This window comes from Dryobates pubescens (genome assembly GCF_014839835.1).
Source record: "Dryobates pubescens isolate bDryPub1 chromosome 41 unlocalized genomic scaffold, bDryPub1.pri SUPER_41_unloc_1, whole genome shotgun sequence".
Classification (NCBI taxonomy): domain Eukaryota; kingdom Metazoa; phylum Chordata; class Aves; order Piciformes; family Picidae; genus Dryobates; species Dryobates pubescens.
The window spans coordinates 153558-177108 of record NW_026530685.1 but is presented as its reverse complement, the minus strand read 5'-3'; the positions used below and the strand labels follow the sequence as shown (position 1 = coordinate 177108).

Sequence of the window (23551 nt, the reverse complement as noted above, 5' to 3'; positions counted from 1 at the left end):
GCTTCAGTGTGACACCCAGTTCTGAACCTCCAAAGCTGCTTTCTTTGAGCGGCCTTCTCAGGGACATCCCTGCTGCTGAGGTGGCTTTGCTCTGAGCCTTAGAGGTGGTGGAGTCACCATCACTGGAGGTGTTCAGGAAGAGACTTGATGGGGTGCTTGGTGCCGTGGTTGAGTTGATTAGATGGTGTTGGGTGATAGGTTGGACTTGACGATCTCAGAGGTCTCTTCCAACCCAGTTCATTCCATTCTGTTCTATTCTATCCCATTCTACCTCCAGACCCTCCTCCTCTCACTGGCCAGCCAACATGCCCAAGCCAGTCCCTCACAGCTTCCAGCAGCTCTCCAAATGTGCTTTTCCCCCGAGGTTTCATGAGGAGCTGAGGTTGTCCTTAGACTGCTCTGCTCATCAATGTGCCAAATTCTCCTCTTGTGACTCATAGCTACAGGACTGGAAAGCATGGGCCTGACCAAACATGGCAACAGCAGATACTGTGGCTGCTCCATTTGGCCCTGGGGTTCCTTTTCAGAGGAACTTCCCATTTTCTTTCCCCTTCCAGATAGCAGCAGAGGCAAGAAGTAATCCCAGCTGATACTCACATGATCACAGGGTGTTAGGGGTTGGAAGGGACCTCTGGAGATCCTGGAGTCCAACCCCCCTGCCAGAGCAGGAGCATAGAATCCAGTGCAGGTTGCACAGGAATGCATCCAGAGGGGGCTGGAAAGTCTCCAGGGAAGGAGACTCCACAACCTCTCTGGGCAGCCTGCTCCAGGGCTCTGTGACCTCACAGTGAAGAAGTTCCTCCTCCTGTGAGGTGGAACCTCCTGTGCTGGTGTTTCTACCCACTGCCCCTTGTCCTATCCCAGGGTACAACTGAGCAGAGCCTGGCCCCCCTCTCTTGACACTCAGCCCCCTGCTATTTATAAACATTTATTAAATCCCCTCCCAATCTTCTCTTCTCCAGAATGCAAAGCCCCAACCCAGCTCCCTCAGCCCCTCCTCATTCAGCTCTTGGCACTTCCACCTGATTTACTCCCCTCTAATCTGCAGGCTGCAGCAGATGGGGATTGAGATCTCCTAACCCTCCTGAAGGCTTCTTGCTGAACTTCTGCAGCATTTGCTCATTCTGGAGTTCGGAAGCTGGGCTGAATATGTGGAACTGCCCCTGGTGTGGATGTGACCTTTGTTTTCCAGCTGGACATTGCCAGGGAAATGAGGATGATCTGGCTGGCTCTTAAAGTCTTTTGCAGGGGATGTTGCAGAGACTGGAGAAGGGCTTTGGGCTGTTTCACCACAGATAAAAGTGAGTCCTTGGAGAGGAACCTGAAATGTTTGGGGAGCTGCCCAGCGTGTGCAGTCCTGGCTTCAATTTCACAGCATCACAGAATGCATCACGTTGGAAGAGACCCTCAGAGGTCATCTTGTCCAACCCCCTCCAGTCAGCAGGGACATCTCCAATTGGATCAGGCTGCTCAGGACTCGATCAAGTTTGACCCTGAATATCTCCAGGGGTGGGGCTTCTCCTCTGGGAGAGAAAAGTCAACTTGGTTCCTTTTCACCTGTGACAAGATTGGAGTCTGGGTTGCAGCACTGGTGGGGACTGAAGAGCAGCTGCTGATACCCATCTTGAAGCAGAGGCATGGAAGAGGAGCAAAAGCAGGTCCTGCTGGCCCTTCCTCCCCAGCTGCGTGGTGCTGCTGCTCCTCCCATGTCAGACGGAGCAATGAGGCCATGGTGGGAGGGCTGGGTGGAAGGAGCTGATCCACTGCTGCCCAGGTGACTCAGGGTCCATCTCCCCAGGGATGCACAGGGCAGCACCCTTCGGTGGGGCTTGGAGTCGCTGCCTGAAATCACAACCTGAGGATGTGGCTTTCAGCTGGGCTGCTCCAGTTGTCGCTGTGGGCTGTGGTGGGGAAGGGTGATCCCAGTGCTGCCACCCTGCTCTTGGCCAGAGCTTTATGCCCTCTCCCCTGGGACTTCCAGGGAGTGTGTTGCAAGTCACTTCACTTGGCCACTTCAAATAGGTCAGACGAGTGACACCCAGAAAAATGATCCTCTGCTTTATTCTCTCCTGAGGCTCTTTGCCTAAACCACCTCAGAGCTTTGTGACCTCTGGAGTCCTGTGTTGAAGGCACTCCAAAGAGTTTATCTCCAGCTTCAGAACGAACTTTTACAGCTCTAATTTATTTTGATCACCAGTGTTCAGGTGCTGCTAGCACAGGGTGTAAAATCCAGCTCCTGAACAAATGCAGAACTTCAGCTGTGAGCTCTCCACTTCACAGCCACAGATGTGCCACCAAACATCAGCCCTCACCCAGGGCTCACAGATGGTCCCAGTGCAGCAAGGCTCAAAGAGACTGTTGCATGAAGGGCTCCTTTACTCCCTGCCACTTGGAGGCTCAGAGACCTTATTGCTGTCCACAACTACCTGAAGGGTGGTCGTAGCCAGGTGGGGGTTGGGCTCCTCTCCCAGGCAACCAGCAGCAGGAGGACACAGCCCCAGGCTGTGCAGGGGGAAGTTTAGGCTTGATCCTAGAAAGAAGCTCTTCCCAGAGGTTGCCCATCGGGATGGGCTGCCCAGGGAGGGCGGTGGGGTCGATGTCTCTGGAAGTGTTTAAGCAAAGCCTGGATGAGGCACTCAGTGCCAGGGTCTGGTTGATTAGTTAGGGTTGGGTGATCAGTTGGACTTGATGATCCTGGAGGGCTTTTCCAACCCAGCTGATTCTATGATTCTGCAGCTCTGCCTGTCTCTGGCTGTGCTCTCTACCATCATGCCCAACCTGAGCGATGAGCATCACCACTGTAGGGTGGTGGAATGGAGGCACCAAGTGTTGTGTAGCTGTGTCATCAAGGACAAGGAACAAGCTGATAGCCCTGAGTTTGGCTTTTTCCTGGTCTTGTGTGGTGGATAGGAGAACAAACTCTTCAGCTCTCAAGCTGTGTAAGATGCTTCTGGGAAGGAGATGGAATCTGGAGCTTCTGGAACACGATGCACGGAAGAGGACTTTGGGATTACCCTGCAGTGGTTGTGCAGGCAAACACCAAACAGGCTCTGAAAAAGGAGCCCTTAGCTTAGACACAGAACAGGAAATGTGGGGTGCACTTCCTTCAGGATTTGGATCCTTTGTCCATAAGCCCAGCTTTCTGTCCATAACCTCAGCTTTCTTTCTCAAAGGAGGTTGGTGGACTTTGGAAGGAAATCAAATGGCTTGGTGCTGTCGGTGAGGCAAGGTCTGACCCCAGCACATTTGCGTCCTGTGCCAGTCTGCACTCCATTGCATCACCTGCTCAATTCCAGCATGTTCTTCCTTATCAGGGCTGCAGGAGATGGTCAGGAGGAGGGGAGCAGTTGCCACCTCAGCAGGGGCTGTCGGTGGAGCCCCTGATTGCTTTCCCATGCCGTGGCTTCCCATCTCTGCCGGCCGCAGCAGCTGCTGCCGGGCCACGAGCAGACCGCGCTGGTGGAGCTGTCCGCTCCCCACGGCGCGCCGGCTCGCCGGTGCTGCTGAGCCTGCTCTTATCCTCCCTGCCATCAGCTTAATGAGAAAACTCTGCTCCCCACAGCTGGCTTTGGTGAGGGATGCCAGAGACGTCACCAGGGGAAGCCAGATGGGATGACCAGCAAAGGTGGTTAATGAGGGCAAGAGTAATGAACTTTTAATGAGCAGGTGTGCAGGTGCCAGAGGAAGGTGCAGTGAGACATGCACGTCGTGACAGCAGAAGCCTGCAAAGAGGAACCAACCAAGCACCAAGAGAGCAATGGGGAGCTCTGAGCAGGCCAGCAGTGATGAGGGCAAGGCCATGCTGAGTTGTTCTGATAGCTCTGCTATGGAGTTGCTCCTGAACTGAGGCCTCCCTGATGCTTCTCAGGGTGTGAGCTCTCGAATCCTGCCCAGTGATGAGGGGAAGCCAGGCTGGTTCCCAACCCTTGCACCTCTTTGTCAGCCTTTAGGAGACATGGAACAGTTTGCCTCTGGGAATCTGAGATGGAAACAGGCTCTTTGCTTGCACTTGTCCAAGGAACACGTTGCATGTTGCCACGTGTGAGCTGCAGCCTGCTGAACTGCAGCACTGACAGGCTGCAGGTGCTGCGCAAGGCAGCCCCAGGCTGAAAGCTGTCCTGGGAAAGCAGCAGGGAGAGCCTTCTGTGCTGCATCAGAGGAGGCTGTACCAGCTGCTTCCACAGCTGGCAGGCTTCACCCAGCTGAAGTGGGAGGGTTTAACTTTCAGATACCATGAGGGTGGAATTGGAGCTGATGTTCTGCACGTGGCTCTCATGGCACTGGCTGTCAGTTGTTCTTTCCAGCGTGGAAGGGCAGTGGTCTGTCACTGAGTCTCCTTTCATCTGGAGGTGGTGACACCCTGTAGACACCACACCAGGAGCTACATTGACCTCCTGAAGTCCAGTGTGGACCCCAGTGCCTTAATCCAGTTTGGCTTTCTCCTTTCATGCAGGATATTATTTCAACGTCACCTCCTTGCCTTGAGAGATCTCTGACTTGCCCAGGATGGAGCCTGTCAGGTGGCCTGGCGCTGTGTGGCTGTGGTAGGTGATGATGCCCCCCTGGCACTGGCACTGCTGAGATGGATTTTGATGAACAAATGAAGCACTCTGCTGCCCCTCACTCAAAGGCCAAGGGCCTGCTCCCGTGGCTGCCTGGCACGTTTGAGGTGCTCTTCTGGAAGCCATTTAATTACAGCCCTGGTGAGATGGCAAATCTGTGCTCTCCTCTGATAGAGATCTCCTGAGGGCTTCTCTAATGGCACTGCCAGATGGTTCTGCATTCCTGTGTGGAGCAATTCCTTATCCCATGTAATTTGCCCACAGACTGAGGAGCTCTTCCACAAGATCTGATGAGACTCACATTCCATGGCACTTGGTGTTCTCTTCCTGCTGTAGCCTGGCAGCTGCTGACAGCCAAGGTCATGCTGACCTCATGAGGGGACCCTTCTTCCAGCATGCTGCACTCCAGCACCTCAGAGCCTTTAAGGAAGCCTTTACTGTTCTGGGTCTGGTTTGTGGCAGTTCAGTCCAGTTTCAACCCCACCGGTGCCAGGCACTTCACGGCATTGGTGCCTACCCTATGGCTCTCAGTGTTCACTGAGCAGGCTGGTGGGGAGAGCAAGTGGCTACTGCTGAGGCAGGAACGGTGCTGGATGGTCCCAAACCCTAAAGGTTCCCCTTTTCCAGAGCTGGCTTGGCTTTCCCACAGGGAGATGCAAAGCTGAGAGGCACCAGGCACGTCCTGACCTTGGAGGTGTTGCATCAACAAGGGCACAAACTCTGTTTCCTGAGGCACCCATTTCCAGCCTCGGGAGTCTTCCAGCTCTCTGGGAGACACCAGCAGCTCCTCATCCAAGCTCAGCACTGCTGCAGCCCCCTCCCTCCTCTGACTGCTGCTGTCTCCCACTCTGCAGCCCTTGGAGCTCCAGACCTCTCCAGCCTGGGGAGAGGCACCTCTGGGCTGGGCTCACTGAGCTCACGCCAGGTTGCCTGTGGTGCCTTCAGCTCAGCCGCCCCCAGAGAGGTGCCTTCTGCCAGGGTCCAGCTTCCACAGGTGTTCTGGGTGAGCTCCTCATGCTCCAGCCTTGTAATTGGCAGGAGGCTGCTGCTGGGGCCCATTATCTAGCTGGGCTTCTCAGCCCTCCTCTGGAATCTGCAGCCTCTGCACATTTGTATGGCAGCAACCTGGGCATGGGGGATGGCTTTCGTGAGCTGCTGTCGTGGCTGGGCCGTGGAGGCTTCCAGAGCCTGAAGAAGTGCCCTGGACATGGCCTCAGCCCCAGGATCAGATACAGGAGGCTGTGTTTAGGGAAAAGACCTGCATGGCCAGCAGATTTTCCCCCAGATTGGTGGTTTCCAAGGCGGAAACAAGGCGCAGCGTGGTCTGGCACCTCCCAAACGCTGAGCGGCGATGGCTCCTCCCTTGCCAGGTGGCTTCTCCCCCCACCCCTTGCTCCTGTATATAAGGTCCCCTCTGAGCACCTTCAGCACATCACAACCCCCTCCAGCAAAGCAGACAGCAAGCTGCACCTCCAGCACCTCTGCTCTTGACGAGAGTGACCCAAAGGCCTCAGCATGGGTAAGAGACTCTGCACTCCCCACAGCCACAGCAGCTCCAGCCTGGCTCCGGCTCCAGCCGCTGCCTGCGGGCTGCAGACATCCCAGCTGGGAACCCACTTGGGCACTGGGAGCTTTGTGCCTCTGCAGCACTGCAGGAAGGAGAATGGAGGGCCTGAAGGCTGGAGTTGCATCTGAGGAAGTCCACTGGGTGGGACAGAGGCTTTTGAGGAGACAGCTTCTAGGACGTGGACATTTCTCACCTGCTTCTTCTCCCTTCAGACAGATGCAGAGTTCAGTGCTACGAGTACCCCACCTGCCCAGACGCTGTGAAAGGCAAGTCCTGCTCAGCCTCTCCTGGGGTGGGTGGTGTCTGGGGAGGAGCTGCATGGTAGTGGAGACCACCAGGGATGAAGAGGCTGTGCTGAGGGCCTTCCCCCACCAGTGGTGAACGGTACCTCTGTGGACATCCACTGGTGGTGGTCTCTTCCCTCTGGGTCACTGATGGACCAGGGCTGCACTGCCCACCAGCTGTCAGTGAGCAAGGAGGAAGGTTGTGGTGGCCAGAAAAAGAAGCTGAGTCCCACCTGAGAGTGGCTGAAGCTTTGCTGTTGCTTCCTGGATGGTTCATGGCCTGGTTTAACACCAACTTTCTGTCCACCCAGCTCCTAGGGAGGAGGTTGCCTACGTGACCTGTACCTACAGGGAGACATGCAACGACCAGCCTGACTTCCTGGCCACCGTTGACCTCAACCCCAGGTCTCCAACCTATGGCCAGGTACCTGTGTCTCAACTGCTGGGCTTCTTCCCTGGGATGGTCACCACTGCTGGCTCCATGTGACAGATCTGTAACATCTCCTGTTTTCCACTGCCCTCTGGCTGTACTTAAAACATCTTCACCTTCATTTCCTGGGAACAAGTCAGCTCTGACTCAATTCCCATCTCACTTCCAGGGAATCCCATCCTTAATGGGAAACCCAGCTGGAGGATGCAGAAACCCAAACTGTCATAGAACTGTAGAAGTGTTGGAGTTGGAAGGGACCCCAAGGATCATCAGGTCCAAACCTCCTGACATGGGCAGGCACACCTCACAGTAGATCAGGTTGCTCAGAGCCCCAAAAGCTTCCAGGCATGAGGCTTCCACCACCTCTCTGGGCAACCTGTGCCACTGTCTCACCACCCTCGTGGTGTAGGACCTCTTCCCAAGTTCTTCCAAATCATCTACACCTACAGAGCATCTTCAGACTGCTCAGTGGCAGTTCAGCTCCACACAGGGAGTGGTGGGCTCACCTCCAGGCTGCAGCTTGCACCTGTGTGCCAGGGTCTCCTGCCTCCCTGTGTGAACTCAACTCTCTCTTGGCTGCCTAGGTGATCCACCGCCTGCCCATGCCCAACCTCAAAGACGAGCTGCACTGCGCGGGCTGGAGCGCTGCCTGCAGCTGCTTTGACAGTGCCGCAGCGAAAAGGACCAAGCTGATCCTCCCCTCTCTGATCTCCTCCCGCATTTATGTGGTGGATGTGGGGTCACAGTGCCGGGCTCCCAAGCTCTGCAAGGTAGGCCTGAGGTGATTCAAAGACAGCTTGCTGAGAAGGAGTTGGGAACTGGTCCTTCTGGAATAACACCAAGGGAAGAAGGCTTCTCTCTTCGTCTTCCTTCCACCCTGATTTGAGAGCTGAGTTTCCTTCCCAGCTCTCTCCTTGGCACACCGAGGAAGGCTCCAACCATTGCTGTGTTCCTTCCTGTGGGGCTGCTGAGCTCAGAGAGGGTTTGATCACTGGAAGTCACCCAACACCCAACACCTGCTCCCCACCCAAATGGTGAGGGGGGCAGACAAGGGACTCTGAGTTAGGTGTTGCTGCAATCTGCTCTGTGTAGAGGGAAGCCAAGAGGCTCTGTGACCCCTGCAAGGACCAGCAGGTCCTAGGAGTGTGAGCTCTTGGGAAGGAAGCTCCTGCAAGTGTCAGAGAGTTCTAGAAGTCTCTGGTGGCCACAGGCACTGCTGGGGAGTGTGAAATCAGCTGAGCAGCTGGGGGCTGAGGGCTGTGTGTCCAATTTTCCAGACAATTGAGCCAGTGGATGTCTTCTGGAAGTGCAACAAAGGATACCTGGCTGTGGTCCACAGCCTGCCCAACGGGGACGTCCTGATTGCCAACACAGGGGATGCAGCTGGCCACGGGAAGGGTGAGTTCTGGAATCCTTCCAGCAGGACACCGACTGGTGTGGATGAGTGTGGTTTGTGAGCAGTCCCCTCCTGCACCCCAGGTGGATTCGTCGTGCTGGATGGAGAGACCTTTGAGCTGAAGGGCAACTGGGAAAATGAGTGCGAGGCTCCCCCAACTGGCTACGACTTCTGGTACCAGCCACGCCACAACGTGCTGATCAGCTCGGCCGGGATGGTCCCGAGACGAGCAGGACGTGGGTTCAATCCTGATGACCTGAAGAAAGGTGAGGCGATGCGGGTGCAGGTGCCGAGCCACAGCGCCCCGAGGTGCTGGCTGTGGGCTGAAGCCAGCAGAGGGAGGGGACAGGCAGAGTCCTCCCCAAACCATCTGAGAGCAAGAGCTGCAGCAGGTGCAGCATCTGTCCCCAGGGCAGGCTGGTCCCAGCTTCCCCTGCTGCTCCCCAAACCGCTGCAGCTCCTCTGCTGCTTTGGCTGCTCGCTGCCAGGGCTCTCCCTGTCTGGGGGCACCTGGGGCAGGGACTTCTCCACGGGCTGTCCCCAACTCTCCTCAGCTGCTTTTCCTTCTCCTCAGGGGTCTATGGGCGCCGCCTGAACGTGTGGAACCTGTCCTGCCGCAGCCTGACCCAGTGCTTTGACCTGGGGGAGGACTCCCTGCCCCTGAGTGTCAAATTCCTGCACAACCCTGAGGCTGCCGAGGGCTACGTCGCCTGTGCCCTCAGCGGCATCATCTACCGCTTCTACAAGTGCGAGGTGAGTGCTCCAGAGCCGGGGCGAGCTGCAGGGGGAGGAGCAGCAGGGAGAGCTCGGGGGGAGCAGACAGGCAGAAGGAGGGGCAGGGAGCTCCTGCAGCACTCGGGGCTCCGCAGCCAGCATCACTCCTGCTGCTTTGTGCTCCTGGTGCAGAGGGAAAACTGGGCGGTGGAGGAGGTGATCCGGATCCCAGCCAAGGACGTGACAGGATGGATTATGCCCAAGATGCCAGGTTTGTGTGCCCCCAGCTGCTCCTTCCCTTTTCCTCCCGGAGCCTTCTGCCCCACCCCGAGCCTGAGCCCTGCAGCAGGTCTCTTGTGCTGGAGGCACGACCCCCGGCACGGTGGGGAGGGAAGGCAGCTGGGGCTTGAGGCAAGGCTCCTGTGCTGCTGCTGCTGCCTCCTCTGGAGCTCTCTGTTTGTGTGTCCCAGCCTTCACCACTGACCTCATCATCTCCCTGGATGACAAGTTCCTGTATCTCTGCAACTGGCTGCACGGAGACATCCGCCAGTACGAGCTCTCCAAGCACTGCAAGTCCCGGCTGGTGGGACAGGTGAGGCAGCAGCAGCAGCAGCAGGCTTTGCACTCTGGGCCTCCTTAGCAGCCTCTGCTGCTGGGGGGGTGAGAAGCCAACCTGCCTCGCACTGCTTTGCTTCCAGGTCTTTGTAGGAGGCAGCATCCTCAGAGGAGGACCTGTGACTGTGTGCAGAGATGAGGAGCTGAAGTGCCAGCCTGAGCCCTTGGTGGTCAAGGTGAGTTCTGCAGCCTCTTTGCCTCCGGGCTCCTGTGGCTTTGGCTCTGCTCTCACAATGCTCTCTCTGGGGTCGGTCTCCACTGTGGGGCCGCTGTGGCTGCAGTGCCTGCGAGCTGCCTGGGGCAGGGAGGGCAGCAGGAGCTGCGCTCTGCTCCCTGCTTCTCCTCTGCTGGGCGGCTCACAGGCAGGAGCCAGGAACATCTCTGCTCTCTCTTGTGCCCTCAGTGCAAGAGGATCTATGGTGGCCCCAGCAAAATGCAGCTCAGCCTGGATGGCAAGAGGCTGTACGTCACCAACTCCTTCTACAGCACATGGGACAAGCAGTTCTACCCCAACCTGGTCAGGTGAGGCTCATCTGGGAGCAAAGGGGCCTCTTTGGGGTGCTCTGTGTCTGAGATGGGGAGGGAAGGAGCCTCTCCCCTCTGCCTGCAGCAGAGGAGGTCTCCAGGAGAAATTCCTCATGCTGGGGGGCAGCAGGAGGGTGAAGGGCAGGGTCTCCTGGGCAGGGTCTCCTGGGCAGGCCCCTCTTTGCTTCTCTGCGACGGCTGCGTTCTTGTCCCCTCGCAGGGAAGGCTCTGTCATGCTGCAGATCGATGTGGACACGGAGAAGGGAGGCCTGAGCGTCAACAAGAACTTCCTGGTGGATTTTGGCAAGGAGCCCAATGGGCCTTGCCTTGCCCATGACATTCGCTTCCCCTCTGGAGATTCCACCTCTGAGACCTTGGCCTAGACACCACCTGAGACGCTCCCTGCTTCTCCCTCTCCTGTAGTGCAGCCATTAGGGAAGAGTGTGGCTTAGTTGGCTTTGGGGTCCCTCTCACTTGCTGGAGTCTCAGTTTCTGCTACCATGAGCTGGAGAAGCTCTGGGGGAGGGCTTGGTGCAGCAGACCAGTGAGCGGCGACACGCAGCCTGTTCCCAGGCTTGTTCTCAGTGCAAAGCCATCCCTGGGCCTGATGCTCACAGCAGGGCCCAGGGCAGGTGTCAGGCTCAGAGCTGTGCAGGCCACAAGCCAAGCTCTGTGCCCAGTTCTTCTGAGCTGTTGTTCCTCAGCCAGGTCCTTCCTGCCTTCAGCCTGCCGCTGGCGCGAGAGCCCTCTGGGCTCCCCTCCCCCCATGCTGGGGTCGATGTGCCACAGCCACAGGCGTGGGAAGAGCTTTGTTCTGAAGAGAGCTGCCTGCTCCCTGCCACTGGTTTGCTCTGGAGCTCTGCTTTAACCGCCAATAAAACTGCCTTGCATCAGCTGCAGCTTCACGTCTCTTTCTTGGAAGCCTTTCAGAGCAGTTCCAGAGGCAAGCAAAAGCCACAGTGCTCAGCGACCCCCTCAGGGGCTTGCTTCCCCCAGGACCCTGCAGCAGTCCCTGCTGGGCTTCCTAGAGCTTCCTGTTTGCCTTTACATGCTCTGGCTGTGGATGGGCTCCTGTGGAACAGGGTTTACAGTGCGACCTGGCAACCTTTTGTTCTTTTTCTGCCCCAAACAAACCTACCTTGTCCAAGCCACCCGGGGCTGGCATCGCCCAAAGCAGCCTTTTGGTTCTAGCAGGGCTCTAGGATAGGTGAAGGGCTGGAAGAACACACGGAGTAGACACTCCAGCGCAGCTCCTTATGTTTATTACCCAGTACTCCAGATGAGGCCGCACGGGGGCGCAGCAGAGCAGAACCAAAACCTGCCTCCACCTCCGGAACGTCCCCGGGACTTGCACACACATTGCGCAGCCGTCGCTCCGAGGTTCGTTTACATTCCTGCTTCCTCCTCCTGCTCCACCAATCAGAAGCCTGTTACTAGGCAGACTTCACTTCTCGCACCACCACTCAGAGGCCCGACCCCGCTTGTATCCGGGTAGGAAAGCCTGACCGACCAATCGCATAAACGGAAAGCGCAGTATCCGGGCAGACCGGCGGCGCTGTCACCAATCAGAAAAAAGCATCCGGTGGGGGCCCGCGGGCGCGTGCCGGGAGCGGGGGGCGGGGGCTGCACTTTCGGTTCCGTTTGCGCGCGGGGCAGTGGCACGTGGCGGGTACCGGCCCGAGCCCACCCGAACCGAACCGACCCCGCCCGAAGAGACCCGAAGCGGCCCGGCCCCGTCCGAGCAGACCCGAACCGGCCCGGCCCCGCCCGAGCAGACCCGAACCGGCCCGGCCCCGTCCGAGCAGACCCGAACCGGCCCGGCCCCGCCCGAGCAGACCCGAAGCGGCCCGGCCCCGTCCGAGCAGCCCCGAACCGAACCGACCCCGTCCGAGCAGACCCGAACCGGCCCGGCCCCGTCCGAGCACACCCGGCGGGCATGAGGCGAGCCGCGCCCCGGCTGTAGCCGGCCGCAGGTGGGTGCGGGTCAGGGAGAGGGGTTCGGCAGGAGCCCGCTGCACCCCGGCCTGGGTCCCTCCCGGCAGCCGCCAGCGGCGCTGTCACGGAGCCCCCACCCCCAGGTGTCCCATGTCCCCGGCGGACCTCCTCTCCTGGTGCCGCTGCCTGTGGTGCGCTGCCTCCCGGTGCCCCTTGTCCTCATGCCCCTGGAGGGCTCCTGGTCCCTGTGCCCATGCTCCTGGGGACCTCCCCTTCAGGTGTTGCTCTTCCCGCGGACTTGCCCTCTTGGTGTCCTGTGTCCCCGTGCTCCTGGGGACCTGTCCTGCTGCCCTGTCCCCACCACGCTGGGGACTCGCATCCATCCCCGGGAGCCAGAGGACTGGCACAGTCTCCCCTCAGCATCCCCAAGACAGCAGGGACTTGCCCTTCTGGTCCCTGCTGGGGGCACTGGACCAGAGACGCTCTCCAGTGCCTCCCAGCACCACTGTCCCCCGCCAGGAACAGGGTACCCAGAGCCGGGTGGGTGCCTCTGCTGCTGGCAGTGTCCCTCCTGGGACGGCTGGGACCCTGTTCATGCTTATTGGTGGCTTGTGTCCAGCTGATGGAGCTCAGCCCACAGAGCTGGGGCACACCTTTAGACCAGGACTGGTGGTGGCTGAGGGTGGGCGACTTTTGGGCTGCACTAAGCCCCACTGCTACCCACCCCTTGTCTGCCCTTCTGTGTCCCTCCTCCCCTCCCCAAGCCCAGCCTGGGGGCCAGAGGTCAGTCCCTGCTTCCCTCCCCAGGCCCAGCCTGGGGGCCAGAGGTCAGTCCCTCCTTCCCTCCCCAAGCCCAGCCTGGGGGCCAGAGGTCAGTCCCGTGGGGGTGCAGTGTGGACTCAACAACTCTAAAGGGTTTTTCTTCCTTGTTTTTTTCAGCTGAGTTTGTGGCTGGCTGCTCCCAGCAGGACCCCAATGTCATGGCTGATGAGGAGCTGAGCTCCCACGCCGCCAAGAAGGGAAGTCTGTCCCCCAGCAGCTGCCGGGGCAGCGCGGCCGAGCCGAGCACGCTGCTGCAGGAGCTCAGGAGCAGCATCTCGTAAGGGCAGCTCTCTCCCACTCTGAGCACTGCCAAACGTGGATTCCTTTCATGACTTGAGTCACTTCCAGCCCGAGAGGGACCAGAGGGTTGATTGTTGCCATGCTCGGTCCTGTGCTCAGTGCTGGCCACAGCACAGCCCCACCAGCAGCTTGCTGCTCGGTTTGGGCGCAGAATGAATCCAGGCCATCACCTTCTGTGACCCCCTGGGATGTGGTTTTCCACCTCTCTGCTCTCCCTGGGGTCAGGGTAGAGCACACAGCTCTGGAGTGGGGTCATGGTGCTCTGGGAGACCTGGAGCATGGGGACAGGGCCTGTGCTGAGCCATGGGTGCAGGCAGCCTTTGGCTCTCCATTCTCTGCTGTCCCTGTCTTGGCACTTCTGTGGAAGGGCCCTGGGCAGTGGCCATGGCTGGGAGCTGGGTGGGTTGGGGAGCACTCCACGTGCTGCTCTGCTCTGACTCCTCTTGTCTCTGTCCCCCACAGCAAATCTGTGCAGAACAAGGTCGACTCCATCCTGGTGAGTGCCCCCATGGCGCCCGGTGCTGAGGGTGAGGGAAATGGCACATCCCTACCTTCTGCCTCTTCTGGCTAAACAGGACCCTGGGTCTGGCCTGGTTCTGTTCTCCATCTAGTCAGGAGCTGGCTGTAGGGATTGACCCTGAGAAACCCCTGCCCAGGGGTATGGCACCTGCTGCCCCAGCCCTGTGGGGGACAGCCCTTGAGGGGCAGTTCTTGGGAGCCCCTTTAGCTGGTTCCTGTGTTCCTGCTGGCAGAGCTGCTCTGGTTTCAATGCCCCTTCAGTTGCTGCTGTTGAGAGGCTAACAAGAGCACCACAGCTCTCCCTTGGCTTGGATCCTTAAACTTTCTTTGTCTCTGGTCCATTCTTCCCCTCCCTGTGGACCCTTTGACCATAGCAAGATGTCCAGAAGTTCTCGGACAACGACAAGCTCTACCTCTACCTCCAGCTGCCATCAGGACCAAGCCTGGGGGAGAAGAGGTGGGTGCTGGAGGATCTGGGAGAGCAGAGGGGCTGCCTGGGTGCTGGTGGGGGGGACACAGATGATGAGAGGTCAGGTGGAGGTTGTCACTGCTCTGCCTTCTCCTGTCCTGCTTGTGTCACTTCTCTGCTGATGAAATGTTCACCTGGGGCTGCCATGGGAGCAGCAGCAGCAGCCTGGACCTGAGCTCACTGAGCACAGCTGAGTACATGCATGCCTGCAACTGGATCCGGAACCACCTGGAGGAGCACACAGACACCTGCCTGCCCAAGCAGGACGTCTACGACGCCTACAAGTGAGCACAGGCCTGAGGGGCTTCTCTGCCCAGGGAGGTCGCTCTGCCCATTGGGGTGGGCTGCCCAGGGAGGGTGGGGGGTCAGCATCCCTGGAGGTGCCTGGATGAGGCACTCAGTGCCACGGTCTGGTTGATTAGTTAGGGTTGGGTGATTGGTTGGACTTGGTGATCTTGGAGGTCTCTTCCAACCTGGCTGATTCTGTCTTGGGATTGTTTGAGAGTAGCCCAGCTCAGCCTTGAGCTGCTGAAAGGAGCTGTGGCAGCAGGGAGGAGCTGGGCTGGAGGGCAGCAGGGAGGAGCTGGGCTGGAGGGCAGCAGGGAGGAGCTGGGCTGGAGGGCAGCAGGGAGGAGCTGGGCTGGAGGGCAGCAGGAGAGGCTGGAGGGCAGCAGGAGAGGCTGGAGGGCAGCAGGGAGGAGCTGGGCTGGAGGGCAGCAGGAGGGGCTGGAGGGCAGCAGGGAGGAGCTGGGCTGGAGGGCAGCAGGAGGGGCTGGGGGGCAGCAGGAGGGGCTGGGGGGCAGCAGGAGGGGCTGGAGGGCAGCAGGAGGGGCTGGAGGGCAGCAGGGAGGAGCTGGGCTGGAGGGCAGCAGGAGGGGCTGGAGGGCAGCAGGGAGGAGCTGGGCTGGAGGGCAGCAGGAGGGGCTGGGGGGCAGCAGGAGGGGCTGGGGGGCAGCAGGAGGGGCTGGAGGGCTCTAACCTGCGCGTCCCCCGCAGGCGATACTGCGACAACCTCTGCTGCCGCCCGCTGAGCGCCGCCAACTTCGGCAAGATCATCAGGGAGATCTTCCCCAACATCAAAGCTCGGCGCCTGGGGGGCCGAGGGCAGTCCAAATATCCTTCAGCTGGCTCAGGAACCCCCCCAGGAAGTGCTGGTGACAGCTGCTGCTGACAGCTGCTGCTGCTCCTCCTGCTCTTCCGTTGCTCACCAGGTGGTGGTTGGTAGCTCTGAGGGGATGGTTTGTGGTGTTGCAGCTGAGGGCTCAACTCAGTTCATGGATGCAGAGAAATATAGAATGGGTTGGGTTGGAAGGGACCTTCAAGATCATCCAGACCATGGGCAGGGAGCCCACCAGCCCAGGTTGCTCAAGGCCTCTTCCAACCTGGCCTTGAGCACCTCCAAGGAGGGGGCATCCACGACCTTCTTGGGCAGCCTGTTGTCTGAGAGGGGCTTTGGTATTACCCCATCTTTGCTCAAGGCAGCTTGTGGTGGGCGAGGAGGACACCCCAGAGGTGACATCCCAGCTTGGTGTGGGGCCAGCTGCTGTCACACCTTCAGAACAGACCCATGCTGAGCCCCACAAGCCCCTCTGAGCCGTGCCCTGTCACGGCCATGTTCTTGTGCCAGCAGAAGGCCTTAACCCTGCCAAACATACTGCTACAGCGGGATACGGAGGAAGACGGTGGTCAGCCTGCCACCCCTGCCCAGCCTGGACCTCAAAGTGACTGAGACTGTAAGTCCTCTGCTCCTTCCACAGCTTGGGCTCCAGCAGCCCAAGACCTAACGAACCTCCTCGCTCGTTAGCTCTAATGAAGGCAGGAGGTGGAGGGATGCCCTCGCTGGGAGCAGGGTCTGCTCTGTCTCATGAGGGTGGACAAGGACCTGCCAGCCTCTGTGACCTGCTAGGATGTCAGGATCGGGCCCCGTTGGCACCTGGGGTGTTGTGCCCCACGCTCCGGGGGCTCATGGTGTGTGCCACCGGCAGCAGTCGGAGCTGGCAGAGCTGGTGCAGTCCTACAGCAGCGAGGTGATGGAGGCAGCCTGCGCCCTGACCTGCGACTGGGCCGAGAAGATCCTCAAGCGCTCCTTCAACAACATCGTGGAGGTGGCTCAGTTCCTCATCCAGCAGCACATCATCAGCTCCCGCTCGGCCCACGCCGACCTGGTCATGGCCATGGTGGTCTCAGGTGGGTGGGACAGAGCCCGGACCCTGCTCACCCCACCTTGGGCTCAGTCAGACCCACGAGGGGCACGGGGGGTAGGAGATGGAGGTCCCCTTGGACACCAGCTGCCCACGGCGTGACCTGGGTGCTGCCAGCCCATGAGGCCCAGGGGGATGTCTCAGCTTTGTCACCTTTGTGCACCCGCAGAGAGCACTGAGAAGATCCCTCGTGAGAGTCGGGCGCCATCGGCCGCGAAGAAGAACGGCCTGGATGCGCCTGAGGGCCAGGGCCAGGTGAGACCCCCCCAGGGCCAGGTGCGGACCCCTGGGAGCCCCACTCAGCCTTTGGGGGTGTGCCTGGGGAAGCTCCACCACAACATCCCCTGCGAGCTCCTCCCTCTGCCTGCAGACCAAGAAGGACAGCAGCCCCAAGCCCCCCATCCCACCTCGTCCTGAGAAGAAGAAGCCTCCGGAGCCCCCCAAGGCTGCCAGCAGCCCCCAGGTGAATGCCCTGGTCGCCCGCCTGCCCCTGCTCCTGCCCCGCATCCCACCGGTGGAGCGACCCATGGCGCCCGGTGCCACCACCATCCGCTCCTCCCCTCCCGTCCTGGCACCCAAAATCACGGCTACCCCCCTGGGGGGCACGGTCAAGGTGGCCCTGCCGCTGCCGGTGGGCACAGCGTCCCCCTCCATGCCCCTCGGGCTGGCCCCGGGGGCCAACGGGCCGGCAGGGCTGCTGAGCCAGCAAGCAGCTGTGCCAGTCCTCAACGTGCTGCTGCCTGGCGTCGGCGTCCCCGGCACGGCCGAGAGTCCTGCCAACCCCCGGAGCGCGGGGGGCAGCGGCGAGGGTCCCGGTCCCCAGGACTTGCAGCGCCCCAAGGCCTCCAAGCGTCCCCCGGAGCCGGCCGGGGACGGCCTGCAGAAGCGCAGGCGCGGGCGGCCGCGGAAGAGGCCGGAGGAAGGGGGCGCAGCGTCCCCCCCGGAGCTTTGCCGCGGGCTCGGTGCCGACGGCGGTGGCGCTCCCGGCGGTGGCGGTGCCGCCGGCCCCCTCGGGGACGGTCCGGCCGGGAAGTGCCTGCCCACCCACGTCAGCGTCATCCAGGACGGCAGGGTCAGTGCCAAGGCCAGCCGGGAGCTGGCACTGGAGAAGCTGTCGGCAGCACAGAGGAGCCCGGCCGAGGCCAGGTCCACCCTGGGCGACGCTGCAGGTGGCCCCCGGGACGGAGGGGACCCCTCCGCTGCCCACTGTGATGGACAGACACAGGCAGGAACCTGCCCTGCCGCTGCCACCTCCCAACCCTTGGACACGGCTCCCTGTGCCCCTCCATCCCCCCGTGCCCCCACGTCCCAGGGGGCTCTGCCAGGGCAGGTGGGGCTCAGTGCCCACCGTGGCACTTAGGGGCCATGCCCTGACCCCCTGACTTCCCCTCTGGCTGCCCCCGCGCCGTGCTGTGCCCTTCTCCCTGCCATTAAACATCAGCCTCTGTCCGTCTCTCTGTCTGCCCTGGCTTTGGCTGTGCTGGGGGCTGGGGTGACTGTGGGGAGGGGGCTGTGGGGCAGTAGGAAGGGGGACACTGGACATGGGGCTCGGGGGAGAGGGCTGGGGGCTGGGGGCCACGGGACGTGGGTAGATGACAGAGGACATGGAGGTGGGACACGGGACGTGGGACATGGGAGTGTGGGGAGGGGACACAGTGCTGTGGGATGGGGGAAACGTTTCCCCTCCGGAGCTGCCGCCGCGGTGCAGGGACCTCCTCTGCTGGCCTGCGGCGCTCTGGGGGATGCCCGTGACGACAGAGGCGATTTTCAATCCAAAGAACCCAATTTCGGGCAACGCCGCCAGCGCCCAGCCCCGGGGGCAGCGGCCCCGCCCCCTCCCGGCGGGCCCCGCCCCCTCCCGGTGGGCCCCGCCCCCTCCCGGCGGAGCCCGGCCGCTCCGCGCCGCGCCGGTGCCTCCGGGCCAGCAGGGGGCGCTGTGACGGCTCAAGCCCTCCCGGCGCCTCAGCCCGGTCAGGCGGTGCCGCGGGCAGCCCGGGCCGGGGCCTGCGCCAGCGTCTGAGCTCCGCTCCGCTCCCTGCGCCGTTCCGGCCGCCGCGCAGGTGAGTACGGAGCCGCCGCACCGGCGCCGGTACAGGCACTGCTTTCCCCTCCGCACCACAGCCCCGGCCTGCTCTCCGCGGCTTCCCCCCGGCCCGCGGCGGCACCGTCGCACCGGGCAGGCAGGGAGGCGGAAGCGGTTTCCCTCGGCCGGGTCTGCGGCCGCTCCGGGGGGGTCAGTCAGCGGCCCCGGCCCGCACTTCTTGCCGAGGAAGCCGCCGCCGCCTCCTCCCGGGGCTGTGCGGGGGCAGTGCGGGGCTGGCCGGGGCCTCCGCCGCCTTCCGGGCTCGCCAGCACCGGCGGTGCTCGGGGCGGGCCGAGGGCGCCTGGTCGAGCAGGAAAATCATCTTTTCCGCTTTTAACACTTATTTTTCACCCTCCCCCAGCAGCTGCCGATCGTCTCCGGAGCTCCGCGGAGCCGCTGCCCAAGGATGAGCCGCCGGCGTTGCTGCCCCGAGCGTCGGTGTCCGGGAGCGGAGCGGCAGCCGTGCGGGATGGGACTGCGCCAGGTACTGCCGCGGCTTGTGCGGAGCCTCAGCCTTACCCTCCCGGGGGCAGCGCGGGCTCTAACCCCCGCAGCCGCCTTCTCTCGGTCCCACGGCGCCGGTGGGGCTCCGGGCGCTGGGGTGCAGCCGAGCCCGGTGCGCAGGCGAGCGGGGAAGTGCCCCAAGGGCCCCTTCGGAGGCTTTTCCAGGCGGTGTTCTGCGTGCTCTCACTCTCATTAATGATTGGCTTTGCCAGCCGCCCTTTCTCCACCCTCCCGGAGCCATCTGGTGCCCCCCGTGCTTTGTAGCGGCCTGAAATATCCACCTAAAAGAGCAGGGACCTCACCTCGGGGGCTCAGTGGTGGGCTGCAAGCTGCAGCTCTTCCAGACAAGTCACTCCCGTGGGGCAGGGACCCCTCAGTGCTTTTTCCTTGCCCCCCTGAAACTTCTGCTTCGAGCCAATGGTAACTTCAGGCATGATGAATAACACTCAATTGTTGCCCAACTTCCCCTTATCCCATGGGGAAACTCTGAGGAGCAGCTTGGGGAAGTAATTTGGCACAGCTCTGGGTGGAAACTATAGAATTGTTTGGGTTGGGAAAGCCTTCTGAGGTCATTGAGTCCAACCATTGACCCAGCCCCACCATGGCCACCAGACCCCGGCCCCAGGTGCCATGGCCACAGGGTTCTGGAACATCTCCAGGGATGGGGACTCCACCACCTCCCTGGGCAGCCTGTGCCAGGCCCTGACCACTCTTGCAGGGCAGAAATTGTTCCTCATGGTCAACCTGGATCTACCCTGGAGCAACTTGAGGCTGTTTGCTCTCAGTCTGTCACTTGTTGCTAGGGAGCAGAGCCCAACCCCCACCTGGCTGCAGCCTCCTCTCAGGGAGCTGCAGAGAGCACTGAGGTCTCCCTCAGCCTCCTCCTCTCCAGCCTCACCACCCCCAGCTCCCTCAGCTGCTCCTCTCCAGACCCTTCCCCAGCTCTGTTGCCCTTCTCTGGCCCTGCTGCAGCCCTCAAGGTCCTTCTGGCAGTGAGGAGCCCAACCCTGAGCCCAGGACTGCAGCTGTGGGCTCAGCAGTGCCCAGCCCAGGGGCACGGTGCTGGGTTTTGGGTGGCAGTGCTGGTTCCAGCTCTTTGTCCCAGTGCTGCCTGGGAGAGTGGAGACTTTTCAACACCTTGGAGGTTCTGAGCTCCCCTTGGGGCCTTTGTTGGTGTGAAGCAGTGGCTGTGGTGGAGGGAGTGCAGAGATCTGCTCCTGCAGAGCCAGTGCCAGGCTGGGGCTGAGCCCAAGGCCTTTGCTTGTCCAAGCTGATGGTCTGTGACTTCTTGTTGGAGATGCAGCTGTGGTTTCAGTCTGGTGTGGGCTCCTTAGTCCATGGTCTTCCATGGCTGTTGCTTTAGCTGATGATTCCCCTTCCAGCACAGCAGTGCTTGGGTCTGGTGTGTTGGGGCTTTGGTGGGCAGGCTCTAGGCAGCAGGGGCAGGTTGGGGGATACTGAGGATGGTTTTGGGGCACCTCCATCCCAAGGCTTGGTGCAGGGTGGTTGTGTTGGATGGAGGAGCTCATCCTGTCTGTGTGAGGTGCTAGGCATGGTTCAGGCTCTGGCCTGGGGCTCCTGTTGCCCTGTTCCCTGAGAATTCCACTTCTATTTGCTTTCCTTCTGCTGCTCTCTCCATGGTGAGCATCCTTGGAGAGGGAAGCTGTGCTGCTCCAGGGGAGGGAAGGCTCCCAGCAGAGCCCTGGTGCAGCAGGGGAGGTGTAGGGGCAGAGGATGTCTGGAACCTGCCCTTTCTTGGCCTTTGGAAGCAGAGGAGACCCTTGTGCTGTGCAGGGGGTGAGTCTCCCTCAGCCAGGTGTGAGAGTGAGTTGGAGCCCATCTGTGTTGCTGCTGGTCCCTCCTGGAAGGGGATTTGGGATTGGAAAGAAGGTGCAGTGCCCCCAGAAGAATTTGTGCTCACTGCAGTGGTGCTGGAAGCTCCTCCACAGTCCCTCTGTGCCTCAGTTTCCTCAGCCTCTAAGCTGTCACCTGATGAGTTGCAGCAAGTTACTGTTTGTAGTAGTCCAGAGGAGCTCTCCAAGGGGGCAAGAGAGGGGCAGGGGCTCTCCAAGGGGGCAAGAGAGGGGCAGGGGCTCTCCAAGGGGGCAAGAGAGGGGCAGGGGCTCTCCAAGGGGGCAAGAGAGGGGCAGGGGCTCTCCAAGGGGGCAAGAGAGGGGCAGGGGCTCTCCAAGGCTCTCATAGGGGCAGGAGCTCTCTGAGGAGCAAGGGGCTCTCCAAGGGGCATAGTGGGGGTCACTGACAGCCCATCCTCATTCTCCTCCAGCACTGCAGAGATGTTTCCTGCCCCCATCCCAAGCCCTGTGGCCTTCCCCAAAGGCTCAGCAAGATGTGGAAGGCCTTCAGTGCTGAGCAAAACAAAAAGCCACGCAGCGTAATCGAGACCAGATGTCTTGGTGAGGCTTCATCCTGTCCCCCTGGTTGCTTGCCAGGGTTAATATTTCTTATTCAAGTCAGGCAGGAGAGAGACTTTGCTTTTTCATTTGCCCTTTTTTCCCTGTCCCTCCAGTAAAGCCTCAGCTCTGTTCCCAAAGCTCTCCCTCTGCTCCTGTCCCTTCCTCAGGCACTGAGCCCTCAGCTGCTCCAGGAGTTTGGGTGCTGCTCCTGGGGGGAGCTTCCCTGGGTTTCAGCTTCAATCACTCGACCTTGGGGCTGTTCCACCACTGAGGAACTTGGCCTCTCGTGGCTGTGGGTGGAGGATGAAGCAGCTGAAGTCAGCTCGGCTCAGGCTGCTCTCCGGCCGGGATTGCTTCAGTGCCTGCGGCCGCTGGGGGCTGCGGCCCCGCAGAGAGCAGCGAGGTGCAGCAGGGGCAGCTCTGCTGAGCCTGGAGAGGTAGCTGGTGCCTGCTGCTGGCTGTGCTGGGAGGCAGGGAGCGGTGCAGGAGGCAGGGAGTCAGTCCCCTTGCTGGGACTGTGGGGAGCACAAGGAGTGGAGATGAGGCTTTGGTGCTGGGATGTGGCTGGGGAAGGAGGCTCTGTGCTGGGGGGGGCTGTGCATGGATTTCTGAGCCCTGCTGGTGGTGCAGAAGTGACCCCCCAGGCACAGGAGGGGCTTGATGTGTGCAGTGAGGGTGGGGAGAGCCTGGCACAGGCTGCCCAAGGAGGCTGTGGCTGCCCCCTCCCTGTGGCTGAATGAGGCCTCGAGCAGCCTGGGCTGGTGGAGGTGTCCCTGCCCATGGCAGGGGGCTGGAACTGGCTGAGCTCGAAGGTCCCTGCCAACCCAAACCCTTCTTTGAAGCTCTGAATCCAAGTTTCACCCCCTCAGCAGCTGCCAGCTCTGGCTGCCTGTGCTCTGGGGCAGAGCTGGGGCATGGAGCCCCTCCAGGCCTCAGCAGGCAGCAGAAGGATCAGGGGCTTTGGGCTGGGGATGACTCAGGGCTGTGCTGTGTGGGTGCCTCAGAGTCCTGGGGATGCCTGACATGGGTAGGTCAGGTTGGATCCAGCCTCCTGTGGGCCTGGGGGGGGTTGAAGGCCCTGAGCTGCACCTGCATGCCCAGAGTGTAAGGGAGGGAGCTTTAAGGGGCCCTGTGCTCCTCTCTGCCTCTTCAGCCTGGCAAGGAGGACATCAAAGCACTTCCCTGCGCTGGGGCTTGGAGAAGCCTCTGTGGGCAGCAAGCTCCTGGGAGCACAGAAACTTCTGCACCTCTGGGAGCCACCTCTGGGGCTCTGGCAGAAGCCAGCACTGCATTTGGTTCTTCTTCACCTGTTTGCCATCCTGGCTGCCTTGATCTGAACCTTTCAAGGCCTCCAGAGACAGTGGCAGCAGCACAGCTCTGTGGCACTCCTCCTCCATTCCACATCTCTTCCAAACCCTCCTTGTCAGGTGGCAGCAAAGGATCTCCTCTGGGGTGGTGACTTCAAGATCAGCTCAGAGGCTGCGGAGCCTCCTCTGGAGGCTTTCAAGGCCTCTCTGGATGCATTCCTGTGTGGTGTGCCCGAGGTGACCCTGCTTTGGCAGGGGGGGAGTGGGTGATCTCCAGAGGTCACTTCCAGCCCCTCCCTTTGTGTGGCTCTGTGGTCAGCCAGGCTCCTGTGGGCCAAGGCTGGGAAGGACAAACAGCTTCCTTCAGCTCAGGGGTCTTTAGGATCTAATGACCACAACTATTTGAGGCACGCAGGGATTTGCAGCCAGCACAGAGGGAGGCCTTGTGCCTTGTGCCCTGTGCCCAGGCTTGGAAGATGCTGATCCCAGCAGCTCAGAGCTCTGAACTTTGGTCAGACTTTGGTCACTGCCGTGGGTAGAGCTGATGAGCTTTGAAAACAAGAGGAGGAAATGGGCTCCTGGGCAGGGGCCTCACCCCTGGGCACACCATCCTCAGCTTCCAGCCCTAGGATTGGTTTGGTTAAGGCCATCCAGTCCAACCATCAGCCCAGCCCCACCATGGCCACCAGACCCCGGCCCCAGGTGCCATGGCCACAGGGTTCTGGAACACCTCCAGGGATGGGGACTCCACCACCTCCCTGGGCAGCCTGTGCCAGGCCCTGACCACTCTTGCAGGGCAGAAATTGTTCCTCATGGTCAACCTGGATCTACCCTGGAGCAACTTGAGGCTGTTTGCTCTCAGTCTGTCACTTGTTGCTAGGGAGCAGAGCCCAACCCCCACCTG

The 23551-nt window shown here is 60.9% G+C and overlaps 2 protein-coding genes across 2 annotated transcripts; both read left to right on the top strand.

Annotated features, from left to right (window-relative positions):
* The first annotated feature begins 6077 nt into the window (after nucleotides 1-6077).
* Nucleotides 6078-10749, top strand: LOC128899587 (methanethiol oxidase-like). Its single transcript, XM_054179123.1, has 12 exons — nucleotides 6078-6081; nucleotides 6342-6395; nucleotides 6710-6837; nucleotides 7428-7613; nucleotides 8121-8241; nucleotides 8323-8505; nucleotides 8814-8992; nucleotides 9146-9224; nucleotides 9424-9545; nucleotides 9652-9744; nucleotides 9972-10090; nucleotides 10314-10749. Exons 1-12 carry the CDS (start codon nucleotides 6078-6080, stop codon nucleotides 10474-10476), a joined length of 1431 nt encoding a protein of 476 aa, XP_054035098.1. The 3' UTR covers nucleotides 10477-10749.
* A 1206-nt stretch (nucleotides 10750-11955) lies between these two features.
* On the top strand, nucleotides 11956-17734 carry RFX5 (regulatory factor X5). Its single transcript, XM_054179112.1, has 10 exons — nucleotides 11956-12066; nucleotides 12997-13127; nucleotides 13613-13646; nucleotides 14044-14126; nucleotides 14291-14422; nucleotides 15135-15251; nucleotides 15790-15871; nucleotides 16124-16325; nucleotides 16509-16594; nucleotides 16710-17734. Exons 2-10 carry the CDS (start codon nucleotides 13009-13011, stop codon nucleotides 17697-17699), a joined length of 1845 nt encoding a protein of 614 aa, XP_054035087.1. The 5' UTR covers nucleotides 11956-12066; nucleotides 12997-13008; the 3' UTR covers nucleotides 17700-17734.
* Nucleotides 17735-23551: the final 5817 nt, after the last annotated feature.

Excerpts from the sequence above, each read along its gene's own strand:
- LOC128899587 (XM_054179123.1), top strand. Across the intron at positions 6,838-7,427 it reads GGTCTCCAACCTATGGCCAG|GTGATCCACCGCCTGCCCAT; the intron begins GTACCTGTGTCT and ends TTGGCTGCCTAG. Across the intron at positions 9,225-9,423 it reads GATTATGCCCAAGATGCCAG|CCTTCACCACTGACCTCATC; the intron begins GTTTGTGTGCCC and ends TGTGTGTCCCAG.
- RFX5 (XM_054179112.1), top strand. The coding sequence starts at position 13,009 with ATGGCTGATGAGGAGCTGAGCTCCCACGCCGCCAAGAAGGGAAGTCTG. Across the intron at positions 13,647-14,043 it reads ACAAGGTCGACTCCATCCTG|CAAGATGTCCAGAAGTTCTC; the intron begins GTGAGTGCCCCC and ends CTTTGACCATAG. Across the intron at positions 14,127-14,290 it reads CCAAGCCTGGGGGAGAAGAG|CAGCAGCAGCAGCCTGGACC; the intron begins GTGGGTGCTGGA and ends CTGCCATGGGAG.